Below are 21,079 nucleotides of genomic sequence, written 5' to 3' on the forward strand. Positions count from 1 at the left end.
ATAGACTGCCTGGATTCAAATACGAGCTTTGTTTCCTTTACTGTGTGATGCTAAACAAATTACTTCACTTCTTTGTCTCAATGATTTCATCTGTAAAATGGGGACAGTAAGTCCACCCAATAAGGTAGTTATGAGGATTTATTTAATAATGTAAAAGACATTTAGAACAACAGTGCCTAGCATATAGTAAATAGATGCTCAGTAAATGTTAGTTTTTATTAAGATGATTATTTGCTGGGGAACAGAGATGTGACTCTCAGAAACTCCTGAGAATGTTTACTCTCTTCAGATATTACTCTCTGCAGCCCTGGCTTGTGGCTCCCTGCTTCATTCTCTACACTGCCTAAGAAAGGTATCCAGTGCCTTCTGGGCTTCTCTATAGACATTATGGGGTAGTTGAGGAAGCCTTGGCTAGCCTGGCTTCTAGATTCTCTGTTTTTTCTCTTGAGGTCTAGTAGTTTTCCTTCTCTGGGTCTTTTAGTGTCCTTGTATTACACATGAGGTTAAGAGGACTTGCCTGCTTTCTAGTTTGTATTCCATGTGGCTTTGGGCAAGTCAGCCCCCTTTCTGAATTTGTTTCCTCTTTTTGTTTTTTTTTTTTGAGGCAGAATCTTGCTTTGTTGCCCAGGCTGGAGTACAGTGGTATGATCTGGGCTTACTGCAATCTCTGCCTCCTGGGGTCAAGTGATTCTTGTGCCTCAGCCGCCTGAGTAGCTGGGACTATAGGTGTGCACCACCATGCCTGGCCAATTTTTTTTATTTTTAGTAGAGATGGGGTTTTGCCATGTTGGCCAGGCTGGTCTCGAACTCCTGGCTTCAAGCAATCTGCCTGCCTTGGCCTCCCAAAGTGCTGGGATTACAGACATGAGCCACTGTATCTGGCCTTAGTTTCCTCTTCTGTTAAGTAGGGCAGTTGAGAGGGGTTTGAGTTTATGTTCTTATGATGATGCTTGACCCGGGCTGGATGTGAGGGCAAGAGGTGCTCCATCACTGAGAATACATTTTGGCAAAAGACTGAGGTCTGAGAAATTGAGAAGACAGTGAGGAACAGGTTTAGTGGTGAAGGTTTCCTGGAGGAGTTGGCCCTAGTGCTGGATCTTGAAGGGTGAGTAGGGATTAGAAGGCCGAGGGTAGGGAATAGGGGCACAATTATAGAAGCAGGCATGAGGGTAGTGGGGCACAGGGCAGTGGGCACATCTGAGGGTTGCAGTAGAGGCCAGCTCCAGGCAAGGGGCCAGAGAGAGGAGGAGAAAGTCTGGTCCTGGGGAGGGAATCCCAGTGCCTGCCATTTACAGAGCAGCATCTTGGGCCAGAGCATTACAGACATCTGCCATGTGTCACAGCAGCCCAGTGTGAAGAGGGCTTGTGGAATTCCCATTTTCTAAATGAGGAAGCTGAAGCTCTGAGTCCAGCTCCCAGCAAGTGAATGTCCTACTGCAAAACCCTACTGCTTTTAATTCTTGGTGATGTGGCCTCTCAGCAGGAGTGAAAAAGTTCCTGCACCTGACTCCCCTGGGAAGCATCCATGTATCCTTTTCACTGAGGCCTGACCAGGGGGCTGGCGACAGAGGGGAGCCAGGGCCCTGACAGTGGTGTTGGTTGTGTTAAAGGCTTGGCCACCGGAGAATCTGATGAGCTGTTGGGTGACACGGACCGACTTGAAATGGAGATCAAGTTGCTCCATTCTCCGATGACGAAAATAGCAGATGCCATTGAAAATAAAACCACCGTGTATAAGGTACCTGTCATCTTTGTTCATGCAACCCTCTTCATTCCCCAGGGCTCTGGGAAGTGGTCAGTCCCTTTTACCTGCCTTTCATGTGGTGAGATGTGGGTGGTTCACTCGCTTTCTGTGGGCTTCTGGATGCCTGGCCTAGTGCATCCTTTATCAAGCAATGACAGGTCGGAAGCAGGCATGCTCTCTAAGGCAGCTTTCCCAGCCCTGGTTCTAGCCCATAGAACAGGTATCACTATCTAGCCACCCAGTTGTCCAACTTGCAAACGACTCTTTCTTCCCCCTAACTAGTATCAGGATTTTATTTTATTTTATTTTATTTTTTTTATTTTTTTTGAGACAGAGTCTCACTCTGTCACCCAGGCTGCAGTGCAGTGGCGTGATCTTGGTTCACTGCAACCTCTGCCTCCCAGGTTCACGTGATTCTCCTGCCTCAGCCTCCCAGTTAGCTGGAATTACAGGCGTGCGCCATGACACCCGGCTTAATTTTTGTATTTTTAGTAGAGACAAGGTTTTGCTATGTTGGCCAGGCTGTTCTCGAACCCCTGACCTCGGGTGATCTGCCTGCCTCGGCCTTCCAAAGTGCTAGGATTACAGGCATGAGCCACCATGCCTGGCCTGGGATCTTATACTCTGTCAGTCAGCAAGACCTATGTCTTCTCCCTCCTAAATCTTGACAAGCTTTTCATCCTTTTCATCCCTACCATTCCTGTAACCCTAAACTAAGCTTCCAGCCCTCACTTACTTGGACATATGTCCCAAGGTTTCTTTCTTTCTTTTTCTTTTTTTTTTTTTGAGACGGAAACTCGCTCTGCCACCAAGGCTGGAGTGCAGTGACGTGATCTCAGCTCACTGCAACCTCTGCCTCCTGGGTTCAAGCAATTCTCCTGCCTCAGCCTCCGGAGCAGCTGGGACTACAGGCGCCCACCACCATGCCCGGCTAATTTTTTTTTTTTTTTTTGTAGAGATGGAGTTTCACTATGTTGGCCAGGCTGGTGTTGAGCTCCTGACCTCAGGTGATCCACCTGCCTTGGCCTCCCAAAGTGCTGGGATTACAGGCGTGAGCCACTGCACCCGGCCGTGTCCCCTCGTTTCTAATGGCCCAGTCTGATCATGTCACCTCCCCTGCTTAAACTGATTTCATGGCTCCCCAACACCTACACGATCAAGTCCATATGCCTGTGGCCTGCTATTGAAGATCTGCAGGGCATGATATGATGACTCCTAGAAGTTTTTTCAGCCTCTTCTTCTGCCAGTCCATCCCCCATCTCTGCCCTTGAGGAGTTCATATTTTAGGGGGTTTCAGACACAGACATCCGCACTGTGATGGGAGACACATAGGGTGCGGATAGGGGTCGAGGTTGGGACAGCATGGATCCAAGGACCCTAACCTGTACTACCTGTGGGTCAAGGAAGTCTTGCTTGAGTCATGTATTAGTCCGTTTTCATACTGCTATAAAGAACTGCCCGAGACTGGGTACTTTATAAATGAAAGAGATTTAATTGACTCACAGTTCAGTACGGCTGAGGAGGACTCAGGAAACTTACAATCATGGCAGAAGGTGAAGGGGAAGCAGGCACCTTCTTTACAAGGTGGCAGGAAGACGAATGAACACAGGAGGAACTACCAAACACATAAAACCATCAGATCTCATGAGAACCCACTATCATGATAAGAGCATGGGGGAAACCACCCCCATGATTCAATTACTTCCATCTGGTCTCTCCCTTGACATGTAGGGATTATGGGAATTATGGGGTTTACAATTCAAGATGAGATTTTGGGTGGGGACACAGCCAAACCCTGTCAAGCCACGTCTTGAAAGCTGAGGAGTTCTGTGGGCAAGGGGGTCAGCAGCATGTGGTCCAGGACCCAGCCATGTCAGCCAGGCTGGTCTCGAACTCCTGACCCTAAGTGATCTGCCCTCCTTGGCCTCCCAAAGTGTTTGGATTACAGGTGTGACCCACTGCACCCAGCCAGAGACAGACACTGTTTTTGGTACTCAGGTGTGCTCTGTGTTTTTTCAGTGTTCAGTCAGGAATGACCCCTCCCTATCAGTAGTATGTTGACCACCACTATCGTCCCTAACCTCAGTCACTCATCCTTCATGTTTCTGATGGTTAGTTACCATACTCTGATTAGTGGTATAGATCATTGTACCTTCTTTAGCCTGGTTGTTTCCTGAAGACGGAACTGAGGCCGGACGCGGTGGCTCATGCCTGTAATCCCAGCACTTTGTGAAGCCAAGGCAGGTAGATCACCTGAGGTCAGGAGTTCGAGGCCAGCCTGGCCAACATGGTGAAACCCCGTCTCTACTAAAAATAAAAAAAATTAGCCAGGTGTGGTGATGCACACCTATAATCCCAGCTACTCGGGAGGCTGAGGCAGGAGGATTGCTTGAACCTAGGAGGCATAGGCTACAGTGAGCCAAGATCATGCCACTGCACTCCAGCCTGGGTGACAGAGTGAAACTCTGTCTCACAAAAAAATAAAAAATAAAAAAGATGGAATGGAGTCACTCATTTCTCTGTCCCCAGCATTGCCCCACACAGAGCTGGACACAAAGTAGATGTCAAAAAAAAATTTTTTTTTTAAGACAGGGTCTTGCTCTGGCACCCAGGCTGGAGTGCAGTGGTGTGATCTTGGCTCACTGCAGCCTTGAACTCTGGGCTTAAGCAATCCCCCCACCTCAGCCTCCCAAGTGCCTGGGATTACAGATGCAAGCCACCATGCACAGCTAATTTTATTTTTATTTTTATTTTTTGAGACAGGGTCTTGCTCTGTTGCCCAGGCCGGAGTGCAGTGGTGCAGTCTTGGCTCACTGCAACCTGCTCCTCCTGGGTTCAAGTGATTCTCCTGCCTCAGCCTCCCAAGTAGCTGGGATTATAGGCACCCCCCACCATGCCTGGCTAATTTTTGTATTTTCAGTAGAGAAAGGGTTTCACCATATTGGCCAGGCTGGTCTCGAACTCCTGACCTCAAGTGATCTGCCCGCCTCAGCCTCCCAAAGTTCTAGGATTACAGGAGTGAGCCACTGCGCCCAGCCTCCCAGCTAATTTTTAACAGAATTGTTTGTAGAGACGAAGGTCTCATTTTGATGCTTAGGCTGGTCTCAAACTCCTGGGGTCAAGTGATCCTCCTGCCTTGGCCTCCCAAAGTGCTAGGATTACAGACCTAATCCTAGTGAACCACTGCATCCGCCAGAAATTTTTTTTTTTTTGAGACAGTTTCTGTTACCAGGCTGGAGTGCAGTGGTGCGATCTCGGCTCTCTGCAACCGCCGCCTCCGAGGTTCAAGCGATTCTCTTGCCGCAGCCTCCTGAGTAGCTGGGACTACAGGCGTGTGCCACCATGCCCAGCTAATTTTTGTATTTTTAGTAGAGACGGGGTTTCATCATGTTGGCAAGGATGGTCTCGATCTCTTGACTTTGTGATCCGCCTGTCTCAGCCTCCCAAAGTGCTGGGATTATAGGCATGAGCCACCGTGCCCGACCTACCTTTTCATTTTATTCTTGTAAAAGCCATGCAAACTGCCCCTTATCCACCCCCCATTTGACAGATAGGAAACTGAGGCTAAGGGTTAACTAAGCACCTGCTGGAGTGTGGTGGGGCCAGAATTGGAGCCTAGTTCCACATGGCTCCAGGCTCCTGTTCTTACCCAAGCCTGTGTCCCTACCTTTTCTGCAGAAGTCTTTGGAGGTTCTCTGGGGGTTAAGACCTCATCGTTATGTTTTCTGTCTCTCCCTAGATTGGAGATCTCACTGGGTATTGCACCAATCCGAACCATCATCAGATGGGGTGGGCTAAACGCAATGTGGACCACCGCCCTAAGAGCAACAATATGGTGGATGTCTGCTCAGTGGACCGCCGCCCAGTGCTGCAGAGGATCATGGAGACGGACCCCCTGCAACAGGGCCAGGCTCTGGCATCTGCCCTGAAAAATAAGAAGAAGATGCAGAAACGTGCAGGTGGGAACCCCTGACGAACCCTGTGCTCTAGAAAGGGCCCACATGGGATCTTTTTTTGTTTTTTTTTTTTTCTGGCTCACTGCAGTCTCCGCCCCCTGGGTTCAAGCGATTCTCCTGCCTCAGCTTCCTGAGTAGCTGGGATTACAGGCACCTGCCACCATGTCCGGCTCATTTTTGTATTTTTAGTAGAGACGATGTTTCGCCATGTTGGCCAGGCTGGTCTCGAACTCCTGACCTCAGGTGATCCACTTGCCTCGGCCTTCCAAAGTGCTAGGATTACAGACGTGAGCCACTGCACGTGGCCCCACCTGGGATCTTGATTGGGGCTCCTGAATGAGTATCTCTCTATGTCCAGCTCCAGTCTAGGGTTGGGGGCAGGGATGAGCTAGGAGGCTCAACTACTAGCACAGTGGTTCTCAAACTTCAGCTCGCATCAGGATTCCCTGGAGGGTTTGTTAAAACACAGATTTCTGGGCCCCTCCCTCATAGTTTCTAATTGAGTAGGTCTTCTGTGGGGCCTGTTAGAATTTGTATTTCTAACAGGTTCCCAGCTGATGCTATTTCTCTGGGGATCACACTGGGAGAACCACTGGCCTGCCTAGTCTATGTATCAAATAACGACCATTTATTTATCAGGTACTCTCTATGTGTTAGGTATCTTGCAGGCTATATATCAATAGGCAATATACTCAAAATCCTACAGGTACAAGAGGATATACAGTAAAATCTCTCCCACCCGCTAGTCATCCAGATCACCCCCTCGTCAGCCAGTTAGTTTATTGTGTCTTTCCTGAGACACACAAGCAAATATCTATATATTCTTTATTCTCTTTTTCCACACAAATGCCAATCTACTGGACACATGGTTTTGCCCTATCATTTTTCCACTCACTATATCTTAGGAATATGTCTATGTTAATACACAAAAGAACTTCTTCCCCTCGTTTTAATGGTGGTACATTGTGTAGCTGGCCCATTTGGGTTTCCATGCTGTACTTATTTTTGCTAACTCATTGCAAAAGTCTTACCCTTATTTGATAAGTGAGAAAACTGAGGTCCAGAGACATTAAGTGACGCACTGAAGGTAAGACAACTTGTAGTTGATGGAGCCAAAATATAGACTTTGGGTTGATTGACCCCATCGGCCCTATTCTTTGAACTAGATTGTGTTCTGTAACCAAACATACACAGTCAGACATTCACTCTTGGCCTGGCTCCACACTGAGTCCTGGGAATTCATATGAATTGCCTTTGAACTCCCAGTCTTATTAGGGAGTGAGGAGGAGACAAGAAAACAGACCTTGGCAGCATGAGCACATAGTAATCACATTGAAGACCCAGCAAGCACAGTGAGGGAACCTAACCCAGCCTGGGGATGGTGGTTGGATAGGGGTGATCAGAGAAGGCCTCCTGGAGGAGGTGAAGTCTGGGGGGCATCCTGAGGAACAACAGGGTGTGTCTGGGGGATGGGAGGTGTGCGTGGTGAACGTTCAGGCTTATGGTGAACATACGGCCATGTTGCCCTTTGCTGTGAGAGCTTTGTTTTGAGGGTAATGGTAGAGCACTAAGTTTGACACACTTAAAGAAAATTATTGCTTTGGTATTTGGACAAAAATACTTGGAGCCCAGTGAGTCTGAAACCCTGAGATAGAAGCTGTGTTGGGATGATCATTTCACAGATAGAAAAATGGATTGTTTACCTGTGAAGCTGAGCAGTGGCTTCCAGCACTCACCAGTTTTGTGGTGGTGTTTGGGGGTAAGTGAGCCAGTTCAGGAGCTTGGTGTAGACCAAGGTAGATGTAGGCCAGCGTCAGCAGGCCTCCTGGTGGCAAGCCAGCCACCAAAAGATTGCCTGTATTTCTCCATTTGCAGATAAAATCGCCAGCAAGCTATCTGATTCCATGATGTCTGCTCTCGACCTCTCTGGCAATGCTGATGATGGTGTTGGTGACTAATCGACTGATCTCACTTCCCTTCCGCTCCAAGCACCAGTTCCGGTGGTACGGGGGAATACCAGTGAAATAGTTTGGTTCTCCCTGAAGCATCTGCATATTGAAAGAACGCTTTCCCCACTATGTGTCTTCTCCCCCTCCTGCAGTAAAAACAGTCCTGGCTAGGTGCTGTGGCTCACGCCTGTAATCCCAGCACTTTTGGAGGCCGAGGTGGGCAGATCACCTGAGGTCAGGAGTTCGAGACCAGCCTGGCCAACATGGTGAAACCCCGTCTCTACTAAAAATACAAAAAAAATTAGCCGGGTTTAGTGGCAGGTGCCTGTAATCCCAGCTACTTGGGAGGCTGAGGCAGGAGAATCGCCTGAACCTGGGAGACTGAGGCAGGAGAATCGCCTGAACCTGGGAGGCAGAGGTTGCAGTGAGCCCAGACGGCACCATTGCACTCTAGCCTGGGCGACAACACGAAACTCTGTCTCAAAAAAAAAAAAAAGTCCCAAGGGGCTGCAGCTGCCAAATCCGATACCCTCTATTTAATCCCTACTCTGTTTTACAAGAGAAATAAAAGAAGTATCAGCAGAGCTCAGGTGCTAACACCTGTTGAGGGCTGACCTACAAAACTCTGCCTACGAAACTCTCTTAGACAGGTGAATATGCCACTAGAAGTTAGGTTGCTGGTAGACCTGGGGGTCCCTGTGGGAGGGTGATGGTTTCTTTACCACCCCACAGGAGATTTCAGTGGCAAGGCATGCCTGCAGTGGGCTTTGGGCCATGCATCTTCCAAGTCCATAGGTCTTCACCTGGGTGGCAGTGAGAGAAAGTAGAAAGTACTGAGCCTTCTGTGTCTCTGGAAGGTTCTAGGGATAGGGTAGAGGGAAGAAGAGAACAAACAAGCCTGGCTTGTGCTGAAGTATGGTAGGCACTACCCTGTTTGCGTGAAGAGAAAACAAAGCACCTGTTAGGGAGGCTTTAGGGGGAAGCCCCGTCTTGGGGGCATTTCTGGGCAGATTGTGAATTGGTGGAATCTCTTTAACTGAAGTACTCTGGCTGGACCCTGCCCTTGTGGTGTGACCATGTCTCCTATTGCACCAACATTTGAATTCCATGGCTCAAGAGGGTTCTGGTACCATTTATTCACAGACTGTATCCTCGAGAGAGCTGCTATATATGGGAGTATACCAGCCAACTCCTTTTCCAGTGTCTGTAAGTCATCTCATTAAAGTATAATTAGCTATCTCCTCTGGGAGATCCTACCCCATCAGACAAGGGCAGTGAGCCCAAGCAGTGCCAGAGGCCCTCAGAAAGGGATTAGGGTAGATGATTGCAACTGAAACACAATCTTCTTTCTTTGCCAGGGTATTTTGGGGGTTTTGCCCACAACTTCACTTCCCAGCAATTTACTTGAGTTGACACATTTGAAGTGGGTGGGCATAGCATTACTGCAGTCTTGGACATCTACCCCAAACTTCCACACCATCCTTCGACCCACAGCTGCACCTTTATTTATTTATTTTGCTCTGTTGCCCAGGCTGGAGTGCGATGGCGTGATCTTGGCTCACTGCAACCTCTGCCTCGGGTTCAAGTGATCCTCCTGCCTTAGCCTCCCAAGTAGCTGGGATTACAGGCACCCGCCACCACGCCCGGCTAATTTTTGTATTTTTAGTAGAGATGATGTTTCACCATGTTGGCCAGGCTGGTCTCGAACTCTTGACCTCAAGTGATCCACTCGCTTCGGCCTCCCAACGTGCTGGGATTATAGGCGTGAGCCACTGTGCCCCGGCCCCACAGCTGCATCTTAACCTTGCCTTTGCTTCTGCCTCTCAAGCTGGTACCTCCTAATTTACATCCTAAGAGTGGAACCATGTGACAAGGACTGGAGTGCCATTGGCTGCGGGCTGTTCAGGCAGGGAAGTACAAGACCACTCTTGTATTCAAGGGCAACCAAAGGAGAGAATTACGTACTTGTTGAGTACAAACTGCACCAAGCCCTGGAGATCCATTACCACCTTTAACCCTCAATGCAGCTCTGCTAGTAAGGGATTTGTCTCCCCAAATGAAAAAAAGAAGTAATCTCAGAATGTTGGCCGAGCATGGTGGCTCACACCTGTAATTCCAGTTATGCAGGAGGCTGAGGCAGGAGAATCACTTGATCCCAGGAGGCGGAGGTTGCAGTGAGTTGACATCACACCACTGCACTCCAGCCTGGGGGACAGAGTGAGACTTCGTCTTGAAAAAAAAAAAAAAAAAAAGTTGACAGGATGGCCAGACCCAAGTGGGCATATTAAGTGGTGGTGCTAGGATTGGAACCCAAGCATGATTAAAACCCTATGCAGGCCCTTTCCTCTATATTGTACTGCCTCCTTAACAAAGGAAGATTGATTAAGCCCCTACTTTGTGCCAGTCTCTATTATCAAGTCCTTTAAACGCATTTTTTCTTTTTTGGTTTAAAAAACTCTTTAGTTTTTTAAGCTACTAGTTTTTAGTGTCTTGCTAAAACTACACTCAGTGCTGTTGAATAGGCCACAACTTATTTCACACTATCTCATTGAACTCTCCTGGTATGTGATAGTGTTATAATGAAAAATTGCATACCAGGACAGCTAAGTCTATTTTGCAACCATACAGCGTTTCATAATTTAGCATTTAAAATACAGACAGTCCCCGACTTTTGGTGGTTTGATGTGGGATTTTTGGTGGAAAAGCAGTATACATTCAGAATGCACCTTTACTTATGATGGGGCTACTTCCTGGTAAACCCATTGTAATTTGCAAATTACAGGTTTATCAGGAGGTGGCCCCATCGGTAATGGAGAAGTGCTGGGAGGTAAATATTAGAAATGGAAGTATCTAAATGAGTAAGAAACAGCATGGGAGCATAATTTGGCCAAAATCAATCAGAACTAAAGTAGTCATGTCGGTAAGAATTTGGGACTGCAGGCTGTCACCTGTAATCCCAGCATTTTGGGAGGCCAAGGCAGGCAGATCACTTGAGGTCAGGAGTTCAAGACCAGCCTAAACAATATGGCGAAACCTCATCTCTACCAAAAAAAATACAAAGATTAGCTGGGCATGGTGTCTCATGCCTATAGTCCCAGCTACCTATGGGGCTGAGGCAGGAGGATCTCTTGAGCCCAGGAGGTCGATGCTGCATTGAGCCGAGATTGTGCCACTGCACTCCAACATGAGCAACAGAGTGAGACTGTCTCAGGGAAAAAAAAAAAAAGAGGAAAACAAAAAAGACGTTGGGAGTGCAGTTTCTCTACCTACAGCATATCTCAAAGGTTTTTTTTAAAAAAGTATTTTCTTAACTTTTTACCTTCATTTTTCAAAACAATTAGGGTATAATTTACATATAGTAAAGTTTACTCTTTATAGTTTTAGTTATGTGAGTTTGTACAAACATATACAGGAGTGAACCACTACCACAATCGAAATATAGTTGCATCACCCCCCTAAAACTCTCCAGGCCCTTTTGTAGTCAACTCCTACCCCCAACCCTCAGATTCTGCTAACCACTGATTTGTTTTCTGCCCCTATAGTTTTGCTTTAGCATGACTGTCATATCAATAGAATCATACAATGAGTAGGCTTATTTTATGCCTTCAGGTTTTAAAAATTATAAACATTTACATTACAGTAAAATTCACTCTGGTGTACAGTTCTATAAAGCTCTGATAAATGTGTAGAGTTGTGTAACCACCAATGCAACCAAGGTACAGAAAAGTCCTCTTAGCCTCTCCCTACCAAATTCATTCCTGCTACTTTGTAGTCAAAACCAGTCCCCTACACCCAAACCCTGGCAGTCACTGGTTTTTTTCTTCGTTCTTTTTTTTTTTTTGAGACGGAGTCTAGCTCTGTTTTCCAGGCTGGAGTGGTGCAGTGGCGTGATCTCGGTTCACTGCAACCTCCGCCTCTAGGGTTCAAGCGGTTCTCCTGCCTCAGCCTCCCGAGTAGCTGGGATTACAGGCGCCCGCCACCACGCCCAGCTAATTTTTGTATTTTTAGTAGAGATGGGGTTTCACTGTGTTGGCCAGGCTGGTCTCGAACTCCTGACCTCATGATCCTCCTGCCTCAGCCTCCCAAAGTGCTGGGATTACAAGAGTGAGCCATCGCGCCTGGCCTTTTTCTTTGTTCTTATATTTTTGTCTTTTTTTTTTTTTTTTTTTTTTTGAGACAGAGTCTCTTTCACTGAGGCTGGAGTGCAGTGGCGTGATCTTGGCTCACTGCAACCTCTACCTCCCGGGTTCAAGCGATTCTCCTGCCTTAGCCTCCCGAGTAGCAGGGACTACAGGTGCTTGCCACCATGCTGGGCTAATTTTTGTATTTTTAGTAGAGGCGGGGTTTCACCACACTGGCCAGGCCGGTCTTGAACTTCTGACCTCAAATGATCCACCCACCTCGGCCTCCCAAAGTGCTGGGATTATAGGCATGAACCGCCGTGTCCGGCCATATATTTTCGTCTTGAAGAATGTTATATACATGAAATTATATGGTATGTAGCATTTTGAGAGCGACTTCTTTTGCTATGAGTAATACATTTGAGATTCATCCATATTCCTCAGTATATTAATAGTTCTTATTTCTGAGTCACTCCATTGTGTGGATTTACTACTGTTTATTCCCTAGTTGAAGGATGTTTAGGATCTTTGCAGTTTTGGACAATTACAAGTAAAGCTGCTATAAACATTTGTATGCAACATTTTGTGTTTTCATTTATCTATAGTAAATACCTAGAGTTGGATTGCTGGGATATATGGTAAGCATATGTTTGACATTTTAAGAAACTTCTAAACTGTTTTTCAAAGTGGCTCTACCATTTCACATTCCCATCAGTATGAAAGTTTCAGTTCCACATCCTCTCTAGTACTTGGGGGTGTCAGTTTATTTTTTTAAGTTTTAAATTTTTTAATACATTTAAATAGAGATGGGGTCTCACTGTGTTGACCAGGATGGTCTTGAACTGCTGGCCTCAAGTGATCCTCCCATCTAGGTCTCCCAAAGTGCTAGGATTACAGGTGTGAGCCACCATGCCCGGCCAGGTTTTTTGACATTAGGTATGTGGTGGTATCTCATCGTTTTTATTTGCATCCTCTAATGATTTGAGCATATTTTATATGCTTATTTGCTATCTACATATCTTCTTTGGCAAGGTGTTCACATCTCTTGCATATTTTGGATTGTTTTATTGTTTTTGAGTTTTGAGGATTATATGCTGGATACAAGGGTGTTTTTTTTTTTTTTGAAACAGAGTCCTCACCCAGGTTGGAGTGCAGTGGTGCAATCTCGGCTCACTGCAACCTCCGCCTCCTGGGTTCAAGCAATTCTCATGTCTCAGCCTCCTGAGTAGCTGGAATTACAGGTGCACGCCACCATGCTTGGCTAATTTTTATATTTTTACTAGAGACAAGGTTTCACCATGTTGGCAAGGCTGGTCTTGAACTCCTGACCTCAAGTGATACACCCGTCTTAGCCTCCCAAAGTTCTGGGATTACAGGCAGGAGCCACTGTGCCTGGCCAGTATCTTGTCTTCTCATTCTGTAAACAGTGTCTTTTTTTTCATTATGGGAAAGCTTTATTGACACATTTGTTTTTATTTTTAAAAATTATGATAAAATACACAGAACATAAACGTTACCATCTGATATGGTTTGGCTGTGTCCACACCTAAATCTGGAATTGTAGTTTCCATAATCCCCACACATATGTACCGCATTTTCTTTATCCAGTCTGTCGTTGATAGACATTTAGGTCGATTCCATGTCTTTGGTATTGTGAATAGTGCTGCAGTGAACATATGTGTGCATGTGTCTTTATGGCAGAATGATTTATATTGTGCATAACCAAAACTGTACTTATTAAACAATAACCTCCCAACCCCTTCTGCCCACAACCTCTGGCGACTGCCATGCTACTTTCTGTCTCTGAATTTGAATACTCTGATGGTCATATAATATTTATCTTTTTGTGACTGGCTTGTTTCACTTTGCATAATGTATTCAAGCTTAATCTATGTTGTAGCCTGTGTCAGAATTTCTTTTCTTTTTAATGCTGAGTATTATTCTATTGTATATATATACCACATTTTATTTATCCATTCATCCACTGATGGACATGTGCATTGCTTCCACCTTTTGGCTATTGTGAAAAATGCTGTTATGAAGATGGGTATGGAGATCTCTTCCCTGTTTTAGAGACAGGATCTCACTCTGTCACCCAAGCTGGGGTGCAGTGGTGTGATCATAGCTCACTGTAGCCTCGACCTCCTGGGCTCAGGTGAACCTCCCACCTCCGCCTCTTGAGTAGCTGGGACCACAGGCATGTGCCACTATGGCTGTTAAATTTATCAATTTGTTCTTCTATGGATCATGCTTTTTGTGTTACATCAGAGGAGTCTTTGCTTAACATGAGATGACAAAGGTTTTCTCCCATGTTTCCTCCTAAAAGTTTTATGTTTTAGGTTTTACATTTAGGTCTATGATCCATTTTGAGTCAATTTTTGTATATGGTACAAGGTATGAATCTATGCTTTTAAAAAAAATACGGTTACCCAGTTTTTCTAGCAGTATGTGCTAAAACTTTGCTAAAGTCACTTAGTTCTAGTAGCTTTTTTTGCAGATTTAACCAGACTTTCTACATAGACAATCATATCTTCTGTGAATAAACATGGTTTTATTTCTTCATGTCTAATATTTATGTCTGCATTTTTTTTTTGTCTTTTTGTAGTCGCTGGGACTTCCAGTACTACACTGAGTAAGAGTGGTGGCCGGGTGCGGTGGCTCACGCCTGTAATCCCAGCACTTTGGGAGGCTGAGGTGGGCTGATCACCTGAGGTTGGGAGTTTGAGGCCAGTCTGACCAACATGGAGAAACCCCGTCTCTACTAAAAATACAAAATTAGCTGGGCGTGGTGGCGCATGCCTGTAATCCTGGCAACTCAAGATGCTGAGGCAGGAGAATCACTTGAACCCAGGAGGCAGAGGTTGCAGTGAGCCGAGATCGCACCATTGCACTCTAGCCTGGGCAACAAGAACGAAACTCCATCTCAAAAAAAAAAAAAGAATGGTGAGCACAGGCATCCCTGTCTTGTTTTTGACTTTGGGGGAAAGTATTCTTTCTGCCTTTAACCATTAAATATGTTAGATTTTTGTATTGCCCTTTACTAGTATGAGGTGCTAAGGGTTTGTTTTAGGAATGGATGTTAGATTTTCTTGAATGTTTTTATGCATCTATTGAAATGATTACATGGTTTTTCTTTTGTGGTTTGTTTTTAATGTAGTTTTAATAAATTATATTGATTTATTTTCTTATGATAAACCAATCCTGCATTCCTGTGATAAACCCCACTTTGTCATGATGTATTATTCTTTTTTTTTTTTTTTTTTTTTTTTTTTTTTGTGAGACAGAGTCTCACTCTGTCACCCAGGCTGGAGTGCAGTGGCATGATCTTGGCTCCCTGCAACCTCTGCCTCCCGGGTTCAAGTGATTCTCCTGCCTCAGCCTCCTGAGTAGCTGGGACTACAGGTGCGTGCCACCACACCCGGCTAATTTTTGTATTTTTAGTGGAGACAGGGTTTCACCATATTGGCCAGGCTGGTCTCGAACTCCTGACCTTGTGATCCACCTGCCTTGGGCTCCCAAAGTGCTGGGATTACAGGCATGAGCCATTGCACCCAGCCTATTCTTTTAATATATTGTTGGGAAGTTATATTAGTTTCTATTGCTGCTGTAAAAAATTAGCACAGACTTTGTGGCTTAAAACAACACAAATCTATCATCTTACACTTCTAGAGGTGAGAGGTCCCAAATGAGTTTCACTGGGCCAAAACTGGTGTTGTCAGGGTTACACTCTCTCCAGAGACTCTAGGGGAGAATCCATTTCCTTGCCTTTTTCAGCTTCCAGAGGCTGCTTAGATTCCTAGAATAATGGCTTCTTTCCTCATCTTCAAAATAACTATGTAGTATCTTCTTTTTTTTTTTGAGACGGAGTCTCACACTGTCACCCAGGCTGGAGTGCAGGGGCCCGATCTCTGCTCACTGCAACCTCTGCCTCCCGGGTTCAAGCGATTCTCCTGCCTCAACCTCCCAAGTAGCTGAGATTAGAGGCATGCGCCACCATGCCCGGCTAATTTTTTGTATTTTTAGTAGAGACGGGGTTTCACCATGTTGGCCAGGCTGGTCTCGAACTCCTGACCTCATGATCCATCTGCCTGGGCTTCCCAAAGTGCTGAGATTATAGGTGTGAGCCACGACGCCTGGCCAACAATGTAGTATTTTTTCTCTTTTCTGAACCTCTCTTCCAATCCTTATATCTTCTCTGACTCTGATCTTCCTGCCTCTCACTTAAAAGGACTCTTGTGATTACTTTGCATGCGTTGGGATCATCTAGGATAATCTCCACATCTCAATATGTTTAAGTTAATCACATCTGGAAAGTTCCTTTAACCATGTAAAGTAACATATTCAAAAGTTTTGGAGATTAGGATCTGTAGATCTTTGAGGATGGGAGGCATTATTCAGCCTACTGCAGATGTAATTTGATAAATTTTTGCTTAGAATTTTTGCATCTACATAAGGATATTGGTCTGAAGTTTTCTTTGGTTTAATGTCTTTATCTTTGGTATCAGGGTAATGCTGACCTCATAGAATGGGTTGGGAAGTGTTTCCTGTTTTTGGAAGAGTCTGTGTACAATTGGTATCATTTCTTAAATTTTAGAGTTTACCAGTAAGTTTTATTTGTGGGAAGGTTTAAGACTACAATTTCAATTTTTAAAATATATAGAGGGCTATTCAGGTTATATTTCTTCTTGTGTGAGGATTGGTAATTAGTATTTTAAAGAAAGTTCTTCATTTCATGTAGTTTATCAAATTAATTTTTGTAAAGTTGTTAATATCCTCTTATCATTTTGTATAAATTGTTAAAACGATTCTAAAATTGATAAGAAAATGCAAAGTAGTTAGAATGTAGTCAAAACAACTCTGAAAAAGGAACAAAGTTGGAAGACTAACACAATGTGATACCACTTTTGTCATTCCTGATATTAATAGTTTGTGCCTTTTTCCCCTTGATCATCTGGCTAAAGATTTATCAATTGTATTGATCATCTCAAAGAATCACATTTTGGTTTAATTGATTTTCTCTATTTTCTGTTTTCTAATTCATTGGTTTCTGCTTTATCTTTATTGTTTCCTTTTGCTTATTATCCAAAAAGTTTATGATTTTTGTGTTACTTAGAACTGTGTTATTTAACTTCCACATATTTGGACATTTTCCAGAGATCTTTCTGCTATTGACTTCTAATTTAATTACATTACGGTAAGGGAATGTACTTTATATGACTTGAATATGTTAAAACATATCAAAACTTGTTTCATGGCCCAGAATATGGTCTGTATTGGTAATATGTTTCATGTGCACTTGAGAAGAATAAATTTTGCTGTTGAGTAGTCTTCTATAAATGTCAACCAAGTTAAGTTGGTTGATAGTGTTTTTCATGTCTACTATATCCAGGCTGACTTTATGCCTACTTGTTCTATCAGTTATTAAGAGAGGACTATTGAAGTCCCCAACAATAATTGTGGGTTTGTCTGTTATTTTTTGTAGTTGTATCAGTTTTTATTTAATTGATTTTGAACCTTTCATGCTAGGTGCATAGACCTTTAGGATTGTCATGTCCTCTTCATTAACTGACCCCACTATCATTCTGAAATGAACTTCCTTATATTCTTTGTTCTGAAATGCATTTTGTCTAATATAAATATAGCTGCTGCAGTTTTTTTTGGCTAGTTTAACTATGGCATATCTTTTTCTTCCTTTTACTTTTTATGTATTTGTGTGTTTATGTTTAAAGTGCATTTATCATAGGCAGCATATAATTGGTTCTTGCTTTTTTATCCAATTTGACAGTCTCTGCCTTTTAATTGATGTTTGGATCCATTTACATTTAATGTTATTATCAGTATGGCTAGGTTTGAGTCTATCATCTTGCTATTTGTTTTGTATTTGTTCCATGTATGCTTTGTTCCCTTTTCTCCCTTTTTCTGCCTTTTGGATTACTGTTTTTTTTAAATGATTCCATTGTTTGTTCTTCCTTGATTTATTAGCTATACCTCATTGTTTTATTATCTTAGTAGTTGCTTCAGAGTTTATAGTATAAATGTTTAACATCCTCCTCCTGGCTTTCATGCTAGTGTCATAAATTTTACTTGTAGATTTTATAAACCTTAAAATGCATTGTTGTTATTTTTGTTTATACATTAAGTCCTCTTTTAAAGAGATTTAAATAATAGAAAATAATTATATACTCACATAGTTACCATTTCTGGTATTCTTCATTCCTCTGTGTGGCTCCAGACTTCTATAAGGTAGCACTTTCTTTCTGCCTGAAGAACTTTCTTTAACATTTTTTGCATTGTGAGTCTATTGGGCAATGAATTAATTCAGCTTTTGTATGTCTGAATGTATTTTTTTTGCCGTCATCTTTGAAAGGTATTTTTCTTACATATAGAATTTAAGTTGATAGGTTTTGTCTTTCAGTACCTCAAAAGCATTGTTTCATGGTCTTCTCAATTATGTTGTTTCTAAGATGTCATCCTAATTTTTTTTTTTTTTTGAGACGGAGTCTTGCTTTGTTGCCCAGGCTGGACTGCAGTGGCGCAATCTCAGCTCACTGCAAGCTCCACCTCCCGGGTTCACGCCATTCTCCTGCCTCAGCCTCCCGAGTAGCTGAGACTACACGCACCTGCCACCACGCCCGACTAATGTTTTTATATTTTTTAGTAGAGATGGGGTTTCACCGTGTTAGCCAGGATGGTCTCGATCTCCTGACCTCGTGATCCATCCACCCGCCTCAGCCTCCCAAAGTGGTGCTGGGATCACAGGTGTGAGCCACTGCGCCCGGCATTTTTTTTTTTTTTTTTTTTTTTTTTTTTGAGACAGGGTCTTGCTATGTTACTCAGCCTAGTCTCAAATTCCTGAGCTCAAGCAATCCTCCCACCTCAGCCTTTCGAGCAGCTGAGATTATAGGCATGCACTGCTGCACCTGGCTTGAGACATCTGATGTCATCTTAATTTGTTTCTTCTATAGATAATGTGTTTTTTAATCTTTATCTCTTTTGAGCAATGTAATTATAATATACATTCGTGGGTTTTTTTCTTTTATGTTTTTCTGCTTGGAGTTTATTGAACTTCTTGGATATTTAGGTTTATAGATTTCATCAACTTTGGAAAGTTTTTGGCCATTAATTTATCAAATATTTTTTCCTCTTCACCTGCTTTCCTCCTTCACGGACTCCAGTTACCTATTTTAAGCTGCCTGAAGTTGTCCCACAGATCATTGATGTTCTTTGGAATTTTTGGATTTTATTTTTTCTCTCTGTGTTTTATTTTGGGTAGTTTCTATTTTATGCCTTCAAGTTCACAAATCTTTTCTTCTGCATTGTCTAGTGTGCTGTTTGTCCCTCCAGTGTATTTCTTCAACTCAGACATTGTAGTTTTCATCTCTAGAAATTAAATTTGGGTGTTTAAAAATATTTTTTATTCCTCTATTTACCTGTTTGAACATACGGAATATAGATAACAAATGTTTAATGTACTTCTCTGCTAATTCTAACATCTTTGGAAGTTCTCAGTCAGCTTTGTTTGATTATTCTCATTATGGGTCATATTTTTCTGCCTTTTTTTTTTTTTGCATAACCAGTAGTCTTTGATTTGATGCCAGGCCCTGTGAATTTTGCCTTTTTCATTGCTTGCATATTTTTATATTCTTATGAACTTTTGAGCTTTGTTCTTTGATGCAGTTAAGTTATTCCGAAACAGTTTGATCGTTTTGGGTCATGCTTTTATGATTTGTTAAGCAGGTTCAGGGCACAAGTTTTTCCAGTTTGGTTGGATCATATCATCTGTGAATAAAATGGTTTTACATCTTTCTTTACAATCGATGTGCTTTTCATTTCTTTTTCTCAACTCACTACACTGACTAGGACAGTGTTGTGCAGAAGTGGTGAAAGCAGACACCCTTGACTTATTTCCAACCTTAGGAGGAAAATACCGAGTCTCTTACTATTAAATATAATGTCTATTGTAGGTTTTGTAGATGCCCTTTATCAGGCTGAGGAAATTCCATTTTATTTTTAGTTTGTTGAGAAATTTTTTCATCATGATTGAGTGTTGCATTTGTTACATGCTTTTTCTGCATTTATCGAGATGATTATATAGGTTTTCTTTTAATTCTACCAATATAGCATATTGCATTAATTGATCTTTGAATGTTAAACCAACCTTATATGTTTGTGGAGTAAATAGCACTTGGACATAGTGTATAATACATTTCATATGCCACTGGATTCATTTTGCTACTACTTTCTTGAGAATTTTTATGTCTATTCAAAAGGTATATTTGTATATAGTTTTCTTGTGATGTCTCTGTCTGTTTTTGGTATCAGAATAATGCTAACCTTATAGAATAAGTTGGGAAGTGTTACTTTCTTTTATTTTTTGGAAGAATTTGTGAAAGATTGTTATTGTTTATTCTTTAAATGTTTGTTACAGTTCAGCAGCAAAGCAAGCTGGGCTTGGGCTTTTCTTTGAGGCAAGATTCGTGATTCGGTATCTTGCTGAATTTCTATTAGATTTTCTATTTATTGCATTTCTTCCTGAGTTAGTTTTGGTAATTTGTGTTGAATGTATTCATATTTTTCAAGTTATTTAATTTGATGTCATAAAATTGTTCATAGAATTTGCTTATAATCTTTTTAACTTTTTTTCAGTAAGGTCAGTAGTGATATCTCTTATTTCATTCAGATTTGATAATTTGTGTTGTCTTTGTTTCTTGGTTAGTTTACCTAAAGTTTTGTCAAATTTATTGATTTTTTTGAAGAATCAGCTTTTGGTTTCATTGACTTTCTCTATTGTTATTCTGTTTTCTATTTTGTAGATTCCTGCTCTGATTTTCATTATTTCCTTCATTTGGTTTGCTTTGGGTTCAGTGTGTTCTGTTTTCATTTACTAAAGTACAAGTTTAGGTTATTGATGGGAGATCTTTCTTCTCTTGTAAAATAGATGAGTTTGTTCTGTTTTATTCAGCTCAATATATTTTAAATTTTCCTTGTGATTTCTTTTGTCCATGGATTACATAGAAGTATGTTGTTTAATTCCAAATATTTGTAGAATTTCCAAATTTCCTTCTGTTGTTGATTTATAATTTATCATTTTAATTTTTTGGATGAACGCACCTTCTATGATTTCAAATCCTTTAAAATGTATTAATAAGGCCGGGTGCAGTGGCTCACGCCTGTAATCCCAGCACTTTGGGAGGCGGAGGCGGGCAGATCACCTGAGGTCAGGAGTTTGACATTAAGTTCATTCACATTGTTGTGAACCATCAGTGCATCTATCTCCAGAACTTTTTCATCTTCACCAAATGAAACTCT

General features: G+C 42.7%; 1 protein-coding gene across 7 annotated transcripts in view; it reads left to right on the top strand.

Annotated features, from left to right (window-relative positions):
• The window catches only part of GNL3L (G protein nucleolar 3 like), an 87,018-nt gene that overhangs the window by 24,674 nt on the left and 41,265 nt on the right, over positions 1-21,079 (top strand). For 4 of the 7 annotated variants that reach the window (XM_054471458.2, XM_054471457.2, XM_063660255.1 and 1 more), the window contains 3 exons: positions 1,611-1,738; positions 5,484-5,703; positions 7,576-14,341. In XM_054471458.2, the coding sequence (XP_054327433.1) occupies positions 1,611-1,738; positions 5,484-5,703; positions 7,576-7,658 (431 nt within the window). In that variant the 3' untranslated portion in view covers positions 7,659-14,341. Of the gene's footprint in view, positions 1-1,610; positions 1,739-5,483; positions 5,704-7,575; positions 14,342-21,079 lie in introns of those variants that run through there. The other 3 variants (XM_063660256.1, XM_054471460.2, XM_054471462.2) reach the window with 1 other exon arrangement.

Source organism: Pongo pygmaeus, chromosome X (genome assembly GCF_028885625.2).
Source record: "Pongo pygmaeus isolate AG05252 chromosome X, NHGRI_mPonPyg2-v2.0_pri, whole genome shotgun sequence".
Classification (NCBI taxonomy): domain Eukaryota; kingdom Metazoa; phylum Chordata; class Mammalia; order Primates; family Hominidae; genus Pongo; species Pongo pygmaeus.